This window comes from Myripristis murdjan, chromosome 16 (assembly GCF_902150065.1).
Source record: "Myripristis murdjan chromosome 16, fMyrMur1.1, whole genome shotgun sequence".
NCBI classification, from domain to species: domain Eukaryota; kingdom Metazoa; phylum Chordata; class Actinopteri; order Holocentriformes; family Holocentridae; genus Myripristis; species Myripristis murdjan.
In genome coordinates, this window is record NC_043995.1 from 10774236 (window position 1) to 10791928 (window position 17693).

The 17693-nt window shown below is 41.4% G+C and overlaps 1 protein-coding gene across 1 annotated transcript in view; it reads right to left on the reverse strand.

Moving 5' to 3' along the window:
- Nucleotides 1-3659: 3659 nt before the first annotated feature.
- LOC115374314 (transmembrane protein 65-like) overlaps nucleotides 3660-17693 on the reverse strand; it is a 56058-nt gene continuing 42024 nt past the window's right edge. The window contains exons 7-8 of the mRNA XM_030073171.1: nucleotides 7137-7242; nucleotides 3660-6064 (exon numbers count right to left, since the gene is read on the reverse strand). Coding sequence (XP_029929031.1) covers nucleotides 5918-6064; nucleotides 7137-7242 — 253 coding nt within the window. The 3' untranslated portion in view covers nucleotides 3660-5917. The remainder of the gene's footprint in view (nucleotides 6065-7136; nucleotides 7243-17693) is intronic.

Genomic DNA, 17693 nt, shown 5'->3' on the forward strand with positions numbered 1-17693 from the left:
CCATCCCAAGCCGGTTAATCTCTAATGGTGTCCTGAAAACGGCTACCCACCTGTCTGTCCCATGTGTCGCCTCCGCGCTCCCCTCTGACAGAGAGAGGTGACTGCGCGCTCTGTTTTGATGCAGCAGGAGCTCACATGACAACGAGGAGGAAACATGACCCAATTTTCATTAAAACGATCACCACAAATCTCACCAAGAAGACAACAGAGGTACACTCGTGTTGACACTGCCTTCCTGAGCCACACCATGTAGACTTTTTACAGCCAATTTTTGCCAGGATGTGCAAGTGCTCACGCTGATGTCATATTAAACTCTCCCCTGGATATTATTCCCCTGCTTATTTAATTCATTCGCTCATAAAGTGGTGTTTGTTAATCAAGATATGAGTGTCCAAATTTTACCGACCCTTCAAAAGTACAGACACACGCCCTTTTTCCTCATGTGATTATAGTAATTGTAATTCTTTATGATACTCATAATATGAGGTGAGATCATTTTCCCCATCAATATTTCTCTGCTCTACATCTGAAGGATTAAACACCGTGTTAATGATGTAAATGAACTTACAAAACAGGCGAGTAAACAAAAAAGTCACACAAATATATTATTTTTTATATATTATCAGCCAAATTAATAATTTGAACATGGAAAATTTACCAGTTAAGTCCACACCAGGTCAGATGCTTGAAGAGAAGTTATGACTGGACAGCCAAAGCAATTAGAAACAAAACACAGATACGCTACTTTTCTGTACTTTTTGACATACAATATTATATTTTATACATGCTTTGGAATAACCTGGCAAACGTAAAATGGTTTAGCATAGCACTGAGATGCCCAGAGAGAAAGAGACAGAGAGAACATCGGGTGATTGATCTTTCAGCACCAGCTAAGTTAGAAAAGAAAGATATATTGTAATGTCACACGCACATGAATGGTGCTGCCATCACACAGGAACAGAAAACTCAGGTTTTTGACTATTTTGGGTACCAATCTGAACTTTTGTACAGAGGAAGAAAGCCACCTGAACCAGGATTTGTAAATGTGTGTAAATGTTTCAGTCTGCAGAGCTTTCTGGAGACATTGTTGCAGCACACAGTCTGCATGCTGAGATTTTTGGCTTAATACAAGTGCAACCAATATGCAGCCATTTGTGTCTTGACTCACTGTTCACTTTGCTTTGGAGCACTGTGACATGTCTCTCGGATTGTTTCCATGGCTTAAGACAAACTCTTATCATCCATGGGCTCGTGAAACCATTTCAAAACCCCACTGGAGAAAGTCAAAAAGTCAGTGTGGTCAAGCAAACACCAAGTCTCTTTTTTCTTAGTTTCTGAAAACTTGACAATTTGGACAGCAGTGATTTACTGCTCCTTTATAAATGCAGCCGCCGGGCCATTTTCAGCACCGTGAACCCCCCTCAGAGCATAGCATGGTGATAAAAATAAAAATGAAAAATGTCACCAACAAACTGACCCATACCTAGGGCCTTTTTTCTGTGAAACCTCTTACAAAAGAACATGTTTTATCCCTTCGTAAAGAATTTACGCAGAAAATCTGATTTAGATTCGAAATCCAGCTGCAACTGAACTGAGGAGCCACTGTGCTGCTGTTTCACCTGTTTGCTCATTACAAGTCAAGCTGTGTGAGAACATTAGCTAAATGCCTGAAATGTAAAATGTAATGAAGCGTGGCACAAATTTGACCTTTTCTTAATAGGGCAAAATAGGTTTCCACATGCTTTTCTGCAGCCCAATCAGATCCGATGGCTTGTTCGCAGTATGGAAGTAAAACAATCATATCTGGCACACACACAGAGTAAAAAATAGATTGTTCTGCTTTTGAGGAAATCCAGACTAGAATTAAGCAAATCCTCCTGTTAAGGGGTTTCCGGGTAGACTCTTAAGTCCTGGGCTTTTGTCTTCATTACAGCGCAGCAACTCAGGGGGTGAGCCAGATATAATGAAGCCAACCTCACCATGGCACCCTGCGTGAGCTCATTAAAACTACCGTTTCCTTTGTAGTGCCACAGACACACATTAATACAAAATGTATGCCACTCTCTTTTGCATGATAATGCTGTAGTGGAATTTAACATACAAATTTAGAATGGGTAGTTTCTCTTGACTTTTATGTATGCATTTATTTATTTATTTATTTATATTATTTTGTCATTTTTTGAGGAGAAGGTGTGTGCTGTGTATGAGAGTCCATTCTCTGTATGGTAAAGTGTCAGAACGGTCTACAAATATTGGAACACATCTGGTGAGCTGTGGGACAGAAATCTCCATTATACGGCAATGATTCCTGCTAACAACTCCTGCTGCTAAATATTCATAAAGATTCATAAAGATTTCAAAGTCTAAAAGCAGATAAAAACATTTTTCATAAATGTTTCTTTGCAAAACCATAACTTCAGACTTCATTGTGTGCACTTGGAGCAGCAAAATGAATGTAGGCAGCCAGCGTGAGGAAAAAAAACAAAAACAAAAATCCCACCCAAAAAACAAGTATTTCAATTCACAGCTCACAAAATAAATGCAAAATAAAATTTGTCATTGTAAAGCCAGAATACGAATGGTTCACCTGTTCTGTTATTGTTCTTAGTTAAAACACCAAAATGTGATCTTTCATAGCTTTTATATAACCGTGCACCCCAGTGATAATATTTTGATGTGCTATTTCAGCCATCGCTGATGTTTTGTGCCAGGCTTTTGTTTTTCTCAGACAAAAACGCAATGTAATTCTGTCAGTCTCTCAATTAAGCGCCTGAATCAAATTTGAATTGCGCAGAGCAGAAAGCTTTTATGCTTTCTACCGGAGACAAATGACTATTAGCAGTGCAGCGCAAAGAGGGCTGCTTCCCCAAACGATCGTCACATGGACACATTTGTCTTCTCTACAGACTCACAATGCAATACACACTCTTAAAGCTTCGAGGTATAGACTAAGTTTTGATCCAATGCAGGAAGGTGATTTGCTATTTGCATCTACTATAACCAGCACAATTCGTCAATCAACATTTGCATGGTGCAATCAGCATTTTTTTGTAATATGTTCACTCCTCACCCACTTAACATTTGCGAGTCCCCATCTTGAGAGAGGGCTGTCTTGCATATTTGCAAAGCCTCAACAAGGCTCCATTTGCACAATAACATGCAATCTTATTTTGATCCACTCGTGGCCTTGATGTGATCTTTGCACAGCTGTCTCAACAGGGAAAATCATTGGTTCGCTTGCGGCTTCCTGCTGTTTAGTTGGCCATAAAAGATGAGATTTATATCACAAAAGGTCAAAACTCAAATCTTTTTTTTTATGTCTATGAAGCCAGTGTTGCTCACATTTCATTCCCCGTGACTGCAAAGATGTGTTCGGATGCTGCTCTAATGCACAGAGTAGAGTTTATCTTACAAAACAGACATGAAGAGGTTGTGTCTTTTTTTTATTAGAGGCAGTGCATGCAAAGTAGAGATCAAGCAACTGGACCAAAGAAACCTAACTACATAAATATGTTCTATTCTCTCTACATTTTCTTTATTTTCTTTTCATTTTTTTTTTTTTTTTATCAGGATCACTGATAGTCATGTCATAAATAAATAATTTGAATAATCTCATACAACACAGGCCTCCTTTGTAAATGTGTGGAGTTTTCAGAGCATTTTTTGTAGTGACTATAGTTATACACTGTACCTTAGAGGTATTGGTTGCAAAGTCCTTCCTGTTTATGATCACTGTTGAAAACACAAAGGAAAAAGTGTTTTTGTGCTGACAATTACCAGGTCTATTCTTACTGTAGCATCTTTCTTTGAGACAAAATGAATAAGAACATATGTAAATATAAGAATGAACGTTAAAAATAAACAGAAAATTCCATTCAGTGATACATATTTGCTTGCTTTCCATCCAGCTTCACAACTTAACACTGTACGCAGCCTGGGCTGACTCGCTGAAAAGCAGAACCCTTCAAAATGTAATTCATGCAAACAATAACCAGTGCAATTAAGACTTGGATGGATGGTAGTGTCATCAGCCTAACTCTCATCTCATATGTGCCATGCTGCTTTATAGCTGTCAGCTGCTTTGAATTGATCACACCGACTGATTTTGCCTTGCTTTGCGCATCAAAGTAAGAACAATTAAAAACAGATTAAACAAGTTAAGAGATTAATTATGGCAGAAGATGCACAGCAACTAGACACAGACGGTTTTCAATATCAAACAGAAATAAATGATGATTTATAAGCAGAAGTGGCAGCATCTCTACCAAATTGTGCTTATACTGAAAGAAAGGGAAAACCTCGTCTGATTCAACCAGTGGGGGGCAGTATAGCAGAGACAATCCAATTCAAATGAATTCAACTTAAATGTTACTGTGCTGTAGCGGTGAAACAGCAGCATCCACCTTTCCACAGTATGGAAAAGAGTTAACAATGACCAGGACAGTCGTTTTGACACAAACTGAGTGACATAACTAGCGAATATGTCCAGTCTAACCTTGTTTGGCCCCACTTTGGAAAGCTGGGTTCATGGCCCTGCTGCTGTGTCACCATTAAGAGCTGCCGTGTCAGGGCTGCATTGTGTACTGGCTGCAGTTCATTTATGTGATGCAGAGCTGGAGGAGGTTTCAAATGTGGAAATGAAGCCAGTAGGTCAGCGCCGCTGCAGCAATTACTGCTGGGTGAGTAGTCTCAGAGAGTTGGTGAGTCTTGATATTTTCTTATCTCACCGTCACAGCTGCTTGCTCACACTCTGGCAAATCTCTCCCCTCGCTGCCTGTTTTTCCTCTCTCTCTCCCTCTAAGTTATTCTAAGGAAAGTAGCTGATTGGGTCATTAATTTTGCGCCAACATATTGCCTTCCATCAGAGAACTAATTGCCCCTTGAGTGGTTTAGAATTGTTTGATTTCTTGTGATGGAGAAATGTGATCCATGTGCATTTTTCTGCATGTTGCCTTATATTAAACAGTTTAGCCAAATAGCATAATGCACAAAGCCTAACCATTAATGAAAAAAACAATAAAAAACAAAAGCAGCTAACAGATTTTAAAGAATTGTCTACTTGCCGTCCCATAAATAACAGTTCACTGGTTGTCCTGTACTTTTTAAGACTTTGATGTTGTGGCAAAGGTAGATATACTATTTCTGCACCAAAGACTAGGTAACTTAGGTGACATAAGACGGTGCATCGCAATATGCGACAGTCAGTCTCAACCACACTAATGAACTGAGGACACAATATGGAGAAAAACAGGAAACACATGGTCAACGTTGCTGAATTCAACTTAAATCTTCTGTGCTGTGATCCTCCATCAGTGATGAATGATACCTCAAGATACTTTGCAACTGTTTTCTTGTCCTCTGAATGGCTGTAGTGTCTTTTCCTTGCATCAGGGACTCTCTAGGGTTTGACTTTGCACGTAAAGTTTGATATAATATTTCACCGCTGATCCTCACACAGTCATTGTTAATAGTAACTTGCCACCTTAGACTATCTGTAGAGTGGAGTCTCATGTGTGTGTCCCATTCAAGAGGAGGAGGAAAGGAGCACTGCAGTGTGATTCAGACAGATGAGTTTCAGCCTTTTGGAGTCAGTCAAAAACAAGGGGGAGGTTACGGTGCAACATTTGGCCTGTGGAGTAGCAGCAGCAGTCCTATGATTGCTTGTCTCTTCACCCTTCACGAGGCAGCCAGGTCCCAGATCTCAAAGTTCAGAGTCTACAATGAAATAACATCTGAAATCCTCATCAGAATACCCTTTTTGATCGTTTCAGCTGAAGTGCCAGATGGGAAAAAAAAAATTATACACTTCAGCAAGATCTCTATAAAGTCCATCCCACCAGGCAAGGCCAATCGATCCCAGGTGAAAGTATTCTAATGGATTTCAAACAGTATTTGTCTCTGGTGAGGTGGTGGCGCCTCAGTTTTTGCTGCTCTCTGTTGTCGCAGGTGTTTGCGTCTTCTCTTTTTCCTCCGTCTGCCCGTCTTTCTTCTCATCGTCGTCCTTGAAGAACAGAAGGGGAAACATGCCAAGGATGCAGCCGATGCCCACGCCAATAGCTTTACCCTGTGCACAGGACAAGAATCACACAATGCGTCTTGAGATAAAAGGGTTAACTCTGAGGGAAGCCACAAAAGGCAGGAAATTCACATTACCCTCCAAAAGCCACATTTCAAAAGACAAATTATACAACTCCATGCTGGATTTCCTTCAAATCAGCTTTGGACATTTGACAACTATTGTGCTTCAAACAATTACATCACACTTTATCTTGTTTTATACTTTGGTAACACACAGAGTGAGCCTTCCTTATCTCAGAAATGGGTATGGCTAAATGAATTAGCACAATAAATTGCCCAGACTGCCTTTTGACAATGCTCTACCTCCATACAATCCCGCTGAATACAGATGAAGATATTGATTTCATGTCATACTCTGACACATATTGTGCAAAAATAGATATTACCCAGCCCATCAAAAATAATTGGCGTGACCTTTTGAAAACAGCATAGAGCCGACTGAGGCTATTCTAATTACTGCAGCTAATTCCGTTTCACACTTCGGCAGTCGCGGCATATTAGAGATGGGGCTGTTCCACTTTTCTTGCGTAATGAAAAAGTGATCAAAAGGGCACGTCAGAGAGCCTTGTGCCGCTGTGTTGCTGCTGTCACTGCACAAAGTCAGGAACAGTTTTTAGCATATCACAATATTTATCACGCTTTATACAACATATGGCAGCCAGCAAAACTCCCTCAGCAGTAGATTCACTGACATCCACACAAGTTAAAGGATTTTTCTGACTCCTATTGGTCTAATTTTCTGCTATCAAATGTTTCCTTCAAATAACTTCAGATTAGGCTCACGCTATCTAGGTTTGACACCACTGGAGCCATTTGTGGCAGCTTTGGTGTCATCTCCCTTTTTTTCACCTGCCTTGGCACAAACAAACACACATACACCCACCCACACACACACACACACACACACACACACACACACACAATTGTGCTTTGCCAACTGAGAAGCGGATATATATTTGTGGCTTTATTTAGGCAGACAGGTCCCTTCAGACTAGCGGAGCGACTCAGACAGTCTGGGTTAAGGATTGGGGGATTTGGGGTGATACAATGGCACTCACCGTGTGAGAACTGACTCTGGTCTGCCACATATCAGCCTGTTTTGGGCTCAGGTCTGGAATCTGCATCCCCAGCCGACACGCCAAGGCCTCCACATAACCTGCTAGCCTGGAGAGAGGGAGAGAGAGAGAAAGAGAAAAAAGAGGGTGAATGGAGAGAAGAAAACACAACTCTTTACCATACAGTAAAGGACTTTCACAGCTATTCAGTGACAGGACTCATTGTGATATTATCTTGTTAAGCCAACAGCTTCCGTTTTGACATTTAATGAGCTGGAGAGTGGCGGAGGAGATAAGTAGACAGATGTGATAAAAGTCGGGAACAGAAACACATGAAACAACAACAAAGGTCCCATACTTAGCATGGAATCAATGCAGCCTTAATTACAACATTGTCATAACGTTGTGGGCAATGCTGTCGTTAGAGGATGTGGCAAAGAAGGAAAGTTGCATGGTTTCATCTTTCAAATACAACATTAAACACTTATTCAGCACTGTGCATTAACATTTCCTCACCCCCGGTACGATACTGAGCACAGGACTATGAGTATCGGCTGATATCATGCAGCAGTCTGACACAAGCCCCCTTTTTCTCAAAGCAGCACACAAACCCTTCATGTGGAAATATTCTGTTTGGGATGATCATTATCTACCACAGCAGTTTGCTGCGGTCCACTCTGCTCTGTTTTTACACTTTACTGAAGGGCTGCAACTGTCAATTATTTTCATATTCAAGTGTTGTACTGATTATCCGCACCATTAATCAAGTAAGTGGATAAGATTTTTTGTTGTCTTTGTCTTATTAACATAAAATGACAACAAAAAAGACAAAAGTAGGACATGTCTCTTACAATGAACTTTTGTTTTTACAAAAATAAACATTTTCCTTTACTGGGGTCAATTCCGGGTATGTGCATGAAGGAAAAAGGTTGTTTTCTTTAAGTTATTAGTACCTGTTTGGGTGAAATTACTTGTGACAAATGACTGCCTGCCAAAAACCCACAGCACTTGACAACAGACAGTCAGCTACAGCAGAAATGTACTTTAGCTGAAAAACAGAAAAGTTTTGGACAGGCAGCGGTGTTCTCTCTGGCACGGACTAACAGCCCACGGCCTGTGCCGGGCACAAACACACCGAAACCCAGGATAAATTTAAAAAGTTCTCCAACTTGTGACAGTTCTGGGTCTTTTTGTGCACACACATTATCATTGTGCTCCATGCTTACTTCAATCCATTAGTGGAGGACCGGGTTCTCACCGTTCCCAGCAAAATAAAAGAGTGAGGTGTTCGACAATAATGAATAAATAACAAAATAAATGCACTACGCTAATGTTCCAATCTGTTCCTTGTTGCTGCCATCTGTCAAAACTCAGCAGCATGACAGATATCAGCACTAACCACTGAGAGAGAGAGAGAGAGAGAGAGAGAGAGAGAGTGTATAGGTTGTATTGTATGCTTGAAAAAACGAGACAAGGAGAGGCAGGCGACGTGGATATGCATCATGTGAATGTGTTTCCTCCATGGTGATCGGAGATTTCCATGTCAGCCACAGACAAATTGAAGAGGAGAAGCATATTTTCACGTTCAATACTAAACACCAGTTTTTCATGAATAATAGAAATATAGCATTGGAAAATAAGCAATTTGTGGTGAGACATAGCACGTATCAGTGGTGTTACTAAATCTGTTTTAAAGTGCTCTCTCTCTCAAGTGGAGCATACAACAACACAAATGCACAAGAAAAGTGTGTGGCACTTAATAAAAATGACTGACATGCAATCTTTTTTTTTTTGTCCATGAGAGATATAATACTCTGTGTGAAAGCTGCACAACAAGTTGCTTTCCCTTGCTTCTGACATGCTACAGTCTAATTTTAGTTTTCTGGGCAAATTCTTCTATGTGATACCCGATTATGACTCGGTGTCAGCCTGCGTTTGAAAAGAGACAGCGAGCTGCTTCATCAGTCACTAGATCACAGCCAAGAGATGACTGAGGAGAGGGATTCAGCAATTCACCACTCTGACTGACTGTGAGACAACCCCACCGCCACCGCCGCCGCCGGGACACCGCGTGAAGAGCCAGTGAGCATCAGGACATATTTTCAGCTCTTTTTCTTTTGTTTTTCAGTGCTTTGGGTCTGAACTCAAAGGTGGACTATAGCAAGAAAGAGAGAGAGAGAGAGGGAGAGAGAGAGAGAGAGAGAATGCCTCAGAAATGGTAATGCCTGGTGTCTTTTAGCCATTTTAAAGGGGTGGGGATCACTAAATGCGTTAGAGTTAACATAATGTGCAGGAGGGAGGAAAATGAAATAAGAATATTACTGTGGGCCATAATTATAGGGAAATTTGCCCAGTTACACTTCTCTAATATGATGCCCGTATAAAAAATTTCTCAGACCAGACAGGATTAAAATGTAACTATCGCCTTGGGGAAGTTGGGACATTGCAGCCGCTATAGTAAGAAGAAAAAGGCTGCCAACACGGAGACAGCACATGTGGACGTTTAAAGTGAAAGCCTGAAGACCTTGAGGCTCTAAGGGGAAGATTTTAAAATGTATTCTATATAAACATTCATAACAAGGCCTTTCAAGGATATTCAAGCGCAAATCTCATTACCCCACAGCGGCAGATGCTAAGAGTCTCATTTTGGCATTCACGATAGAGGGCAACAGCCAATATAGGCAGCTGCTTCAGCAACAATTATAGCCAAGATAGCCTCTTTTGCCCTCCTTCTCTTTTTCTCTCCCAGTTTCAATTATCTCTGCAGAAAGAAGAGTAGAGCACACAGAAGATTTGTCTTTCGGCAGACTGCAATGTACGTAGCCCAGCAGGACAGCCTGCTTGACTTGCTTGGTTTTTTTTTTTTTTTTTTTGAAAATTTGCCATGTAAACTGAACCAAAACAATTGTAAAGAACTGCAGTAGAGAGGTGGGCAAAGCAATAACCGAGTGTTAATGTTGACTTCTTGATAGAAAGAGCTGAGGGCTTGAAAAAGGGTCTGGAGCGCGACGAGGTCCACTCTGAGGCTACTGAAGCAGATGAAAATGCGGGTCAAGCAGTTCCAATGTGAGAAATGAAATTCAAGTCAATATTTTGACCCAGAACTGGTTCGGCTGGAGAGACAGTCACTGGCGCTAATGGCTCCACAGTTCACTGCACACACAAATAAGCTGCGGCTGGAGCAGTCGGAGAGAGAGGAGGTGTAAATAGTTTATAGGTATGTGAGAGAAAGATAGGGAGACGAGCAGAGACAGCCAGTGTGTATGTGTCAGAGTGTGTGTGTGAAAGAGAGAGCGTGATAGTGTCGAAGTAGTATATGTGAGAAAAAGATACAGAGACAGGGAGAGAGAGCCGGTGTGTATCTGCGACTATCACACAATACACAAAACAGTGTTTCTGTGTGGCATGACTGACTGGACGCTGTGTGTGTGTGTGTGTGTGTGTGTGTGTGTGTGGAGCACAAACAGAAACTTTTTTTTTTTTGGACATTTTTTCAATTTTTATCACAATAGTTGATGGGTCTCGAGCTAATCAGTCGAAAGTTATTAACATCAGTGACCCCGATGACAATAACTGAAGACAAGAATTACAAAGATAACAACATACATAAATCACTGTTGGTTCATTTGCATTGATTTCATGGTGATAGATGAGTTGTGGCCACCTAGACTTGTCAGTGTGGGTGGCAGCAGGGAGCAAAAGCCAGTCTCATCTATTCTGTTCTGTGTTTTTGCTATGTAGGTTAGTCACTGCACTGTGCCAATTACATTTACAAAGAGTATAGAAGTCCTATTGTCTTGTCTTGGGATTGTATTATATGGTTAATGTGCTGAGTGAAGTACATGGAGATATGCAGTACACGAGTTGAGGTGGGATGAAGGTGGATGGCATCCCCCCTGAAATAAAAATGGTCAAAACCATCCCCCCTGTAAAACTGCAATCCTCACTTTTCATCAAGTGAAAAAAACTCACCATCCCCCCTGAATTTTTTTTTACAACTCGACTACTGGAGATACGTATCTTATCTCTGCAGATCTTTGCCCTGACTTTTTGGGGATAACCCGACAAATCCAGGGCTAACTTTGCTCCGGTGCACGGCCAGCAATCCCCAGGCTAAACTCAGGATTAGCCCACTTTGGAATGTACCAGGATTATTCCAGAGTGACAGCTTTCTTAGCCTGAGCCTAAGGGGGCTCGGTGCCACGTGACAGGCCCTGTAATGTATCATCATCAATCCAAACACCGCACCATGTGTATCTTTTACATTAGCATGCCACGTCACTGCAGCTGTGCACTCTCCTTATCTATTATTTCAAGTTCAGTCAAAATATTTCATACACAGAGACAGTTCTGCATCACAAAAAACATAAAAAATGTTGAAAAACCAATCCTTTTTGTGGAGGAAAACTGATGAAATTTACTGAAAGCAGAATCATTTGAGGCCTTGGGGTGTTCCTTGGTGTGATGAGAGGGAAAGTTCACCGCGTGGGAAAGAACAAGACAGCAGGTGAAGCTGAGCATGGCTGCTCGAGGAGCATCAAGAGCTCAATCAATTTTTTTTTTTTTTTTTTGTTACAACTTCGAAGATGACATTTTTTGAAAACAGAAATATCTGCATTTCGCATGGTTTGTGTTCCCTTTGTGGAACAAAGGTACAGAATCCATTAAACTGGTAATCAACCAATTCCAAATACTTTGACATTAAAGAACTGTGTTGCATTATATCAATTTTTAAGCAATTTCAATGTATAGCTGCTGTCTTAGAGGTGACAACTTAGGAACCATTTTAATCCAATCGTCAACATGGCTGAGCCTCGGGAGATGTAAAATCTAAGAGAATGGTAGTACTTGTTATTTCAGGATCATGCTGTTTTATTTTGTATCATACAGGATGCTTGGAGAAGGTGCAAGATTAAGTCTCAGGATTAAATCTGCATCTGCCCTGCTGAAGTGTCCTTGAGCAGGAGATTTCATCCTTACCAGCCCCAGGGCTCTGACCTCCTGGGAGGAAGGCGAGCGGAAAGAGAATTTCCCTGGAGGGATCCATCAAGTATCGCATTGTTATTTTTAATCCTCAAAGCCAAGATACATACAAGCAATAATCTGGGAATGTTTGCTAACTCTCTACTATGATACTCTACGGTTCCTCTCCCAGGGTCATGAGGGGCTGGAAGCTATCTCAGCATGTAGTGGGCAGAATTATAAACGGCAATTTATGTTCCCTACTTTTCTTTCTCATAGCCCACTGCAGCGCTTTACTACGGAGTTTGTGCTACATCTTGGCTGAGAGCAGTTTTGCAGTGTTGGCCAGCTACACTGCCCTCGAAAGCTGCTGAAGTATCACGGCCCCCGAGAGGAGCATGCAGCAGCTGAGACTAAACTGGGCAGGAGCCTCAGTAGTAATTGGCCTAACGGTCAGAATGACTCATGAGGCAAATTACAGACCTCAGCAAGACTGGTTTCCTACTTCTGTGAAAACACACACACACACACACACACACACACACACACACACAGAAAAAAACATGCTAACTCACTTAGGCATGCAGGCATGAACATGCAGGGATGAATATGGACATGCACAAACACCTGGATGGATGTGGATGCATACATTAACACCACAGAAGCATGCAACTTATATGGTCGCCTACTGTCGCTTGCACACACACACACACACACACACACACACACGCACACACACACACATCTGGGAAACAGTAGAGCAAAGCGGCAGTGCAGCAAAACTCGGCCACAGTCTCTTGTTGGAAAAAAGCAGACAGTGAGTGGGAAGCTTTACAAATAATCTTAAAATATAATCAGTGCAATATTGACCCCAGGGTCTCTGGAGGAACATGCTGTGTTGGCAGCTAGATTTATTGGTGTCGTCTGATTACATGACTGACAAAATCACTTCCTGACAGAGGCAGGCGACTGACTATCACTGGGAGTCTTGGTGGATCAGAAGGCATGTGTGCATATAATTGCGATCCATGCAGCCCAAAGCCATCTCTTTAGCTGCATCTTCCTGTCTCTTTCCATCATACACTCTTTAATAAAAAAAAAATGCCATGAATTAAAATAAATAGTCACTTCTGGTTGGCTAAAACATTGCCATAGTCCCAAAACTATGTAGAAATAGTAGTAGTAGTAGTAGTATTTTTTAAAGGTACTTAAAAAGAAAAATAACTATCTAACTTTGATTGATGCAATGCTAAGTGAAGCCTGAGGACAAAAATGTTGCTTTTCTTCCACAAAAATACAAAACACTATGACTCGTTTCTTTTTCAAATGAGAGAGACCTGAAGCATCAGAGAATATCACTGACAGGAATCATACTGAATCTCAGTGATAAATGAAGGCAATCTCTGATTCACACTAAGCATATTTAGAGTGTTGTAATTTGGCACATTTACTCCTTTAATTTGGTTCATTGGGCTTGTTGTGACTCCCCTCTGCTGCCAAAATCTAATCTGGCAGGACGTCAGGTTATCAAAACTCTCTCCAATAAATTAGCTACATGTGAGCCTCTGTTATTTTTGTTTACAAGCCCTGGTTTGCTTGTAAATGGACAGTACGAAAGATGACAAGCCAAATACATAAATGCAACAAAGTAAACTTTTGCACTAATAAAATGAGGAAAAAAAAAAACAGTAGGTGTGATCACACCCTTAAAACACAACCCCTGCAGTGAAGGGGCATCAGGAGGGTGTCAGCCTGTCAGCTTGAGTAACACTGACTGATGAGGGATGTGGCTTCACCTCAGCACTCAGTTCAGTGTGCATCCTCCTCAGCAGGCGACTCACAACCACTACAGCACTACCACTGACACCCAGTGCAGGCTTCAACACCGGCTTTGCATGCATATTAGAGCATGCAAGTCTTAAAACAGCATATGTAGGCTCTCAGTTTACAAATCTGTAGGTACTGATTCATAAATGGTATTTGTAAAATGCTCCCTCAGATAGAGCAAATCTGTAGCCGACCATAACAGTGAAGCTGGACAATGAAGGTCACAATATACGCATATTAAAACACACAAATAACATTTTACAACATTAGATAAATGTCATTTTTGCTTTGAATTGTACAATGCATACAGTTTTCCAGAAAATGGCAATTTAAATGCATGGATTACAGATCCAAGGGTATGAGTTACAAATCTGATGATATGGATTCATAATTTGAGGGAGCGACTTACTTGTTGATGCCTACAGCTTTGTAAACATATTACAGATTTGCACATGGATTTATTTATTTTTTTACCATGTGCCCCGAGGGAGGTGCTGTACCTTTTGAAATGACTGGAAACTAAAGCACAAATTGTGCAGTGAAGGACACTTGCAGGCCCCCAGTGAAAATCCGTGGCAGACAAACGAGTTGAGCCTTCACAGTCACACCTGTGTAAATCTTTCACAATAAACCTCCTCTCTCCGAGCGGGTCTGGTGGAACCCTGAGGAGCCGGCCACAAGGGCTCTGCTGTCCGGTCATGATGAAAAGGCACACATGGACACTTGCATGCACACACACACACACACACACACACACACAAAATGCTGGCCCCGACGCCCCATTGACTGTTTGAGGTGAGCAAATTTCATAATGACAAGTGCATATAAAACGCAGCTGGGAGCCTGTCTTGAGAGTGTTTACAAAGGCCAGAGCAGCTTGCTTCATCAGTCTTCCATTAAAACGACATGAAACAACAGCGCAGGTGAGACGTGAAGCCTCCGCACTCTCCCTGTCTCTCAGTCTGCCTGCCTGTCTGTCTCTCCTTGTCTGTATTCACATCTCTAGCTCTCTATCTCTCTGGCTGTCTCTGTCTTATGTCTTTTTACTAGTGGAACCGGCTTGATCTCAGTCTTACCCCCGGTCTCTCCAAGCCTTCATAGATAATTCCTGCATTTATCAGTCATTTCACACAAACACCACAGCAGCTGCTTTAAAGATCAGTTCCACATGTCTGGTTAAAGGTGTTCACAGTGTTTCGGGAATGAAAATCTGCACGCAGGAGGTTCTTGATGGCACACAGTGGGCGTCAAGTCCAGCAAGCAAGTTAAGCGTCTGCTCATAGCCGTGAGTTGATTGTTCAAACTTGCAAACACACTGCGTTCTTGTAAAAGGACATGACACACAATCCCACCCATTCAATCATTTAGAACTACAAAAAAAAAATGTCAGTTTTCATGTATCTCATGGATCATTACGCTTTTATTGATCAGGCCTGGCAGGATGCTGCACACACACGTGGTGGCCAGCTGGGGGGAAAACCTCACAACCATGAATTTCAAGGTTCATTCATTTTCACTTCACGGTTTTGGAAGTAGGAAGAAGTATAATCAGTCTCCAGACAGTGCCGTGCAACTCTGCTGCTCTCAGAAATGCAATATATGAGAAAGAAATCCTCCAGCAGTAGAAACTAAACAAAAATGAAAAAAAAAAATCAAAGGGGAGAAAATGGAAAGAAAAACATCAGCTCCCATTATGAGTCCTGACATGCATGAATGATGCAAGATGTTTAGTTTGTTGTGGTACATGGAGTGTGACGTTGGATATTTTACTGATAAACTATTTTATGCTGGCAGATGGTGGGGGCTCTGCACTGGAATAGTGTACACATTTTTTTTCTTCTCCCATTTGGTATTTTGGTGGCTTGCTATGAGCCTGACTGTGCCACGGTGGTTTGAGAGGCACAGCAGGGGGTGGTGTCAGTAACCATCAAGCAGTGCAGTGCAATTTTGGTTTCAAGTTATTCAGGGATTTGCATTTGCACTGCCCATCTGCCCAGACCAGGTCAAAAGTACATGACACAAGGTACAGTGTGCACTTTAGCTACTTTGATGATTTTTCCGAGCACAATGCACACACAAACCAATCCTATTCATAAGCTCATCCACGCCTTTTGTGGATGATATGTTGGACAGTTTGCTTACGATATAAATACCTCAACATATTTTAGTTCTTGTGGCTAACAATGTGGCCGTGGTGTGATTGATTCATCCAACAGAGAAGTGGCATTATGCACTGTGATGTATTGAGAGGGAAAGCATTAGGAAGCTGCATTTATCATACAGATAAATGGGACTGAATGATAGCTACCCCCCTCCTGTAGCCAAACTATCCCTGCAGTTCAACACCAATCTCCATCACTAACCTGTTTCCTACATTGGGCACCGGGTCTCCTAGGACCAGAGCAACGCAGCAACCAGCTGCATTGTCTCCCCCAAAGCTAATTTAACATCATCTGCCCTTGGTGGCTTATATAAGGGGCCGCATATTTGCGGTGGTGATCCGTCACCTCCTGTGCCAGGGCATCAGTTTCCTCTCGGGAGAAGCATTTGCAGATCTGCTTCAGACTTCCACTGCAAAATTCACAGACTGCAGTGGTGGAGAGTGCACTGCTTTTAAAAAGGAAGCAACAGAGGTGATGTGATTGGTTATGACTAAAGCCACAGGCTAAAAACAACTATAGACAATGTATTCCTGTTAATCCAACCTCATTTGTAGCTGTGCTCCTGTTATGCACCATGACTGTGTACTGTTCACTATTTATTCACCAAAATATAGTCCCTATAGTTTCATTAGCTCGCTGACAGAATATTCAGGTCATGTCAGAGTAAAATATTTCTGAGGGAAATAAGAGCTGGTCAAAAGAACCCTGAGGAAGTTACTATGCAACGTTGCACACACATGTATTCGTTTTCATATCAACTATGCAGGACCATCCCTCAATTTGAGCTCAGTGTGCTTCAAAAACTTTGAATCAGATTTATATCACCTGGGACCATCGATTAAATATGTTGCTTACAGTTTTCTCGACTATACCACATTTTTAAAAAATGAAGCCCGATGTGATTCAGTAAATAAGCATTTCTGTACACACTGTGAATTTGCATCAATTAGTTAAGATTGTGTGTCTGTAAAAATGTCTAAATAGTTTTTAATCAAACAGTACTGACAGATCCAGGGCCAGTTTGAAGATGATCTGTGGGAATGGCAACATGACTCTAGTCTGTCATTAACTCATCAATTTTTTACATGAATGTTTTCATCAATAACAGTTTTTTCTTACAGTAACTTACAGACTGAAAACCAGTCTCCAGTATTGTTCAGTCAGTCAGACCTTAATCGATGTATTCTTCATGGATTTAGGCTGGAAATTGTTTATTTTCTCTTGATTCATTCAAACTATTTTGCATCATACATGAGTGGGTCTTTTATGTTCATTATATGTGTTTTTATTCTCTTTGCACAACCAAAATGACACTTCCTCTGTAACACTCGCTGTATTTCATTTGTTCACAGCGCCTTGCAGCTCACACTGATCTATCTCCGTGCATTATTCAGTACTTAAACAGGCTGGATAACCAGTTGCTTCAAAATATAATTTAACTTGCAATACTACAGGGCCTGTAGCACATTATTGCACAGAGCGCCCCGCACTCCTCCACCTCCCAACCCCTCCATCCCCCCTTTGTTCTACCATTTAATCATTTGTTATTTTCCGAGTGAACATTTAAATGCCGTATGTAGCTTAGGGTCTACACTCCAAATTAAATAAT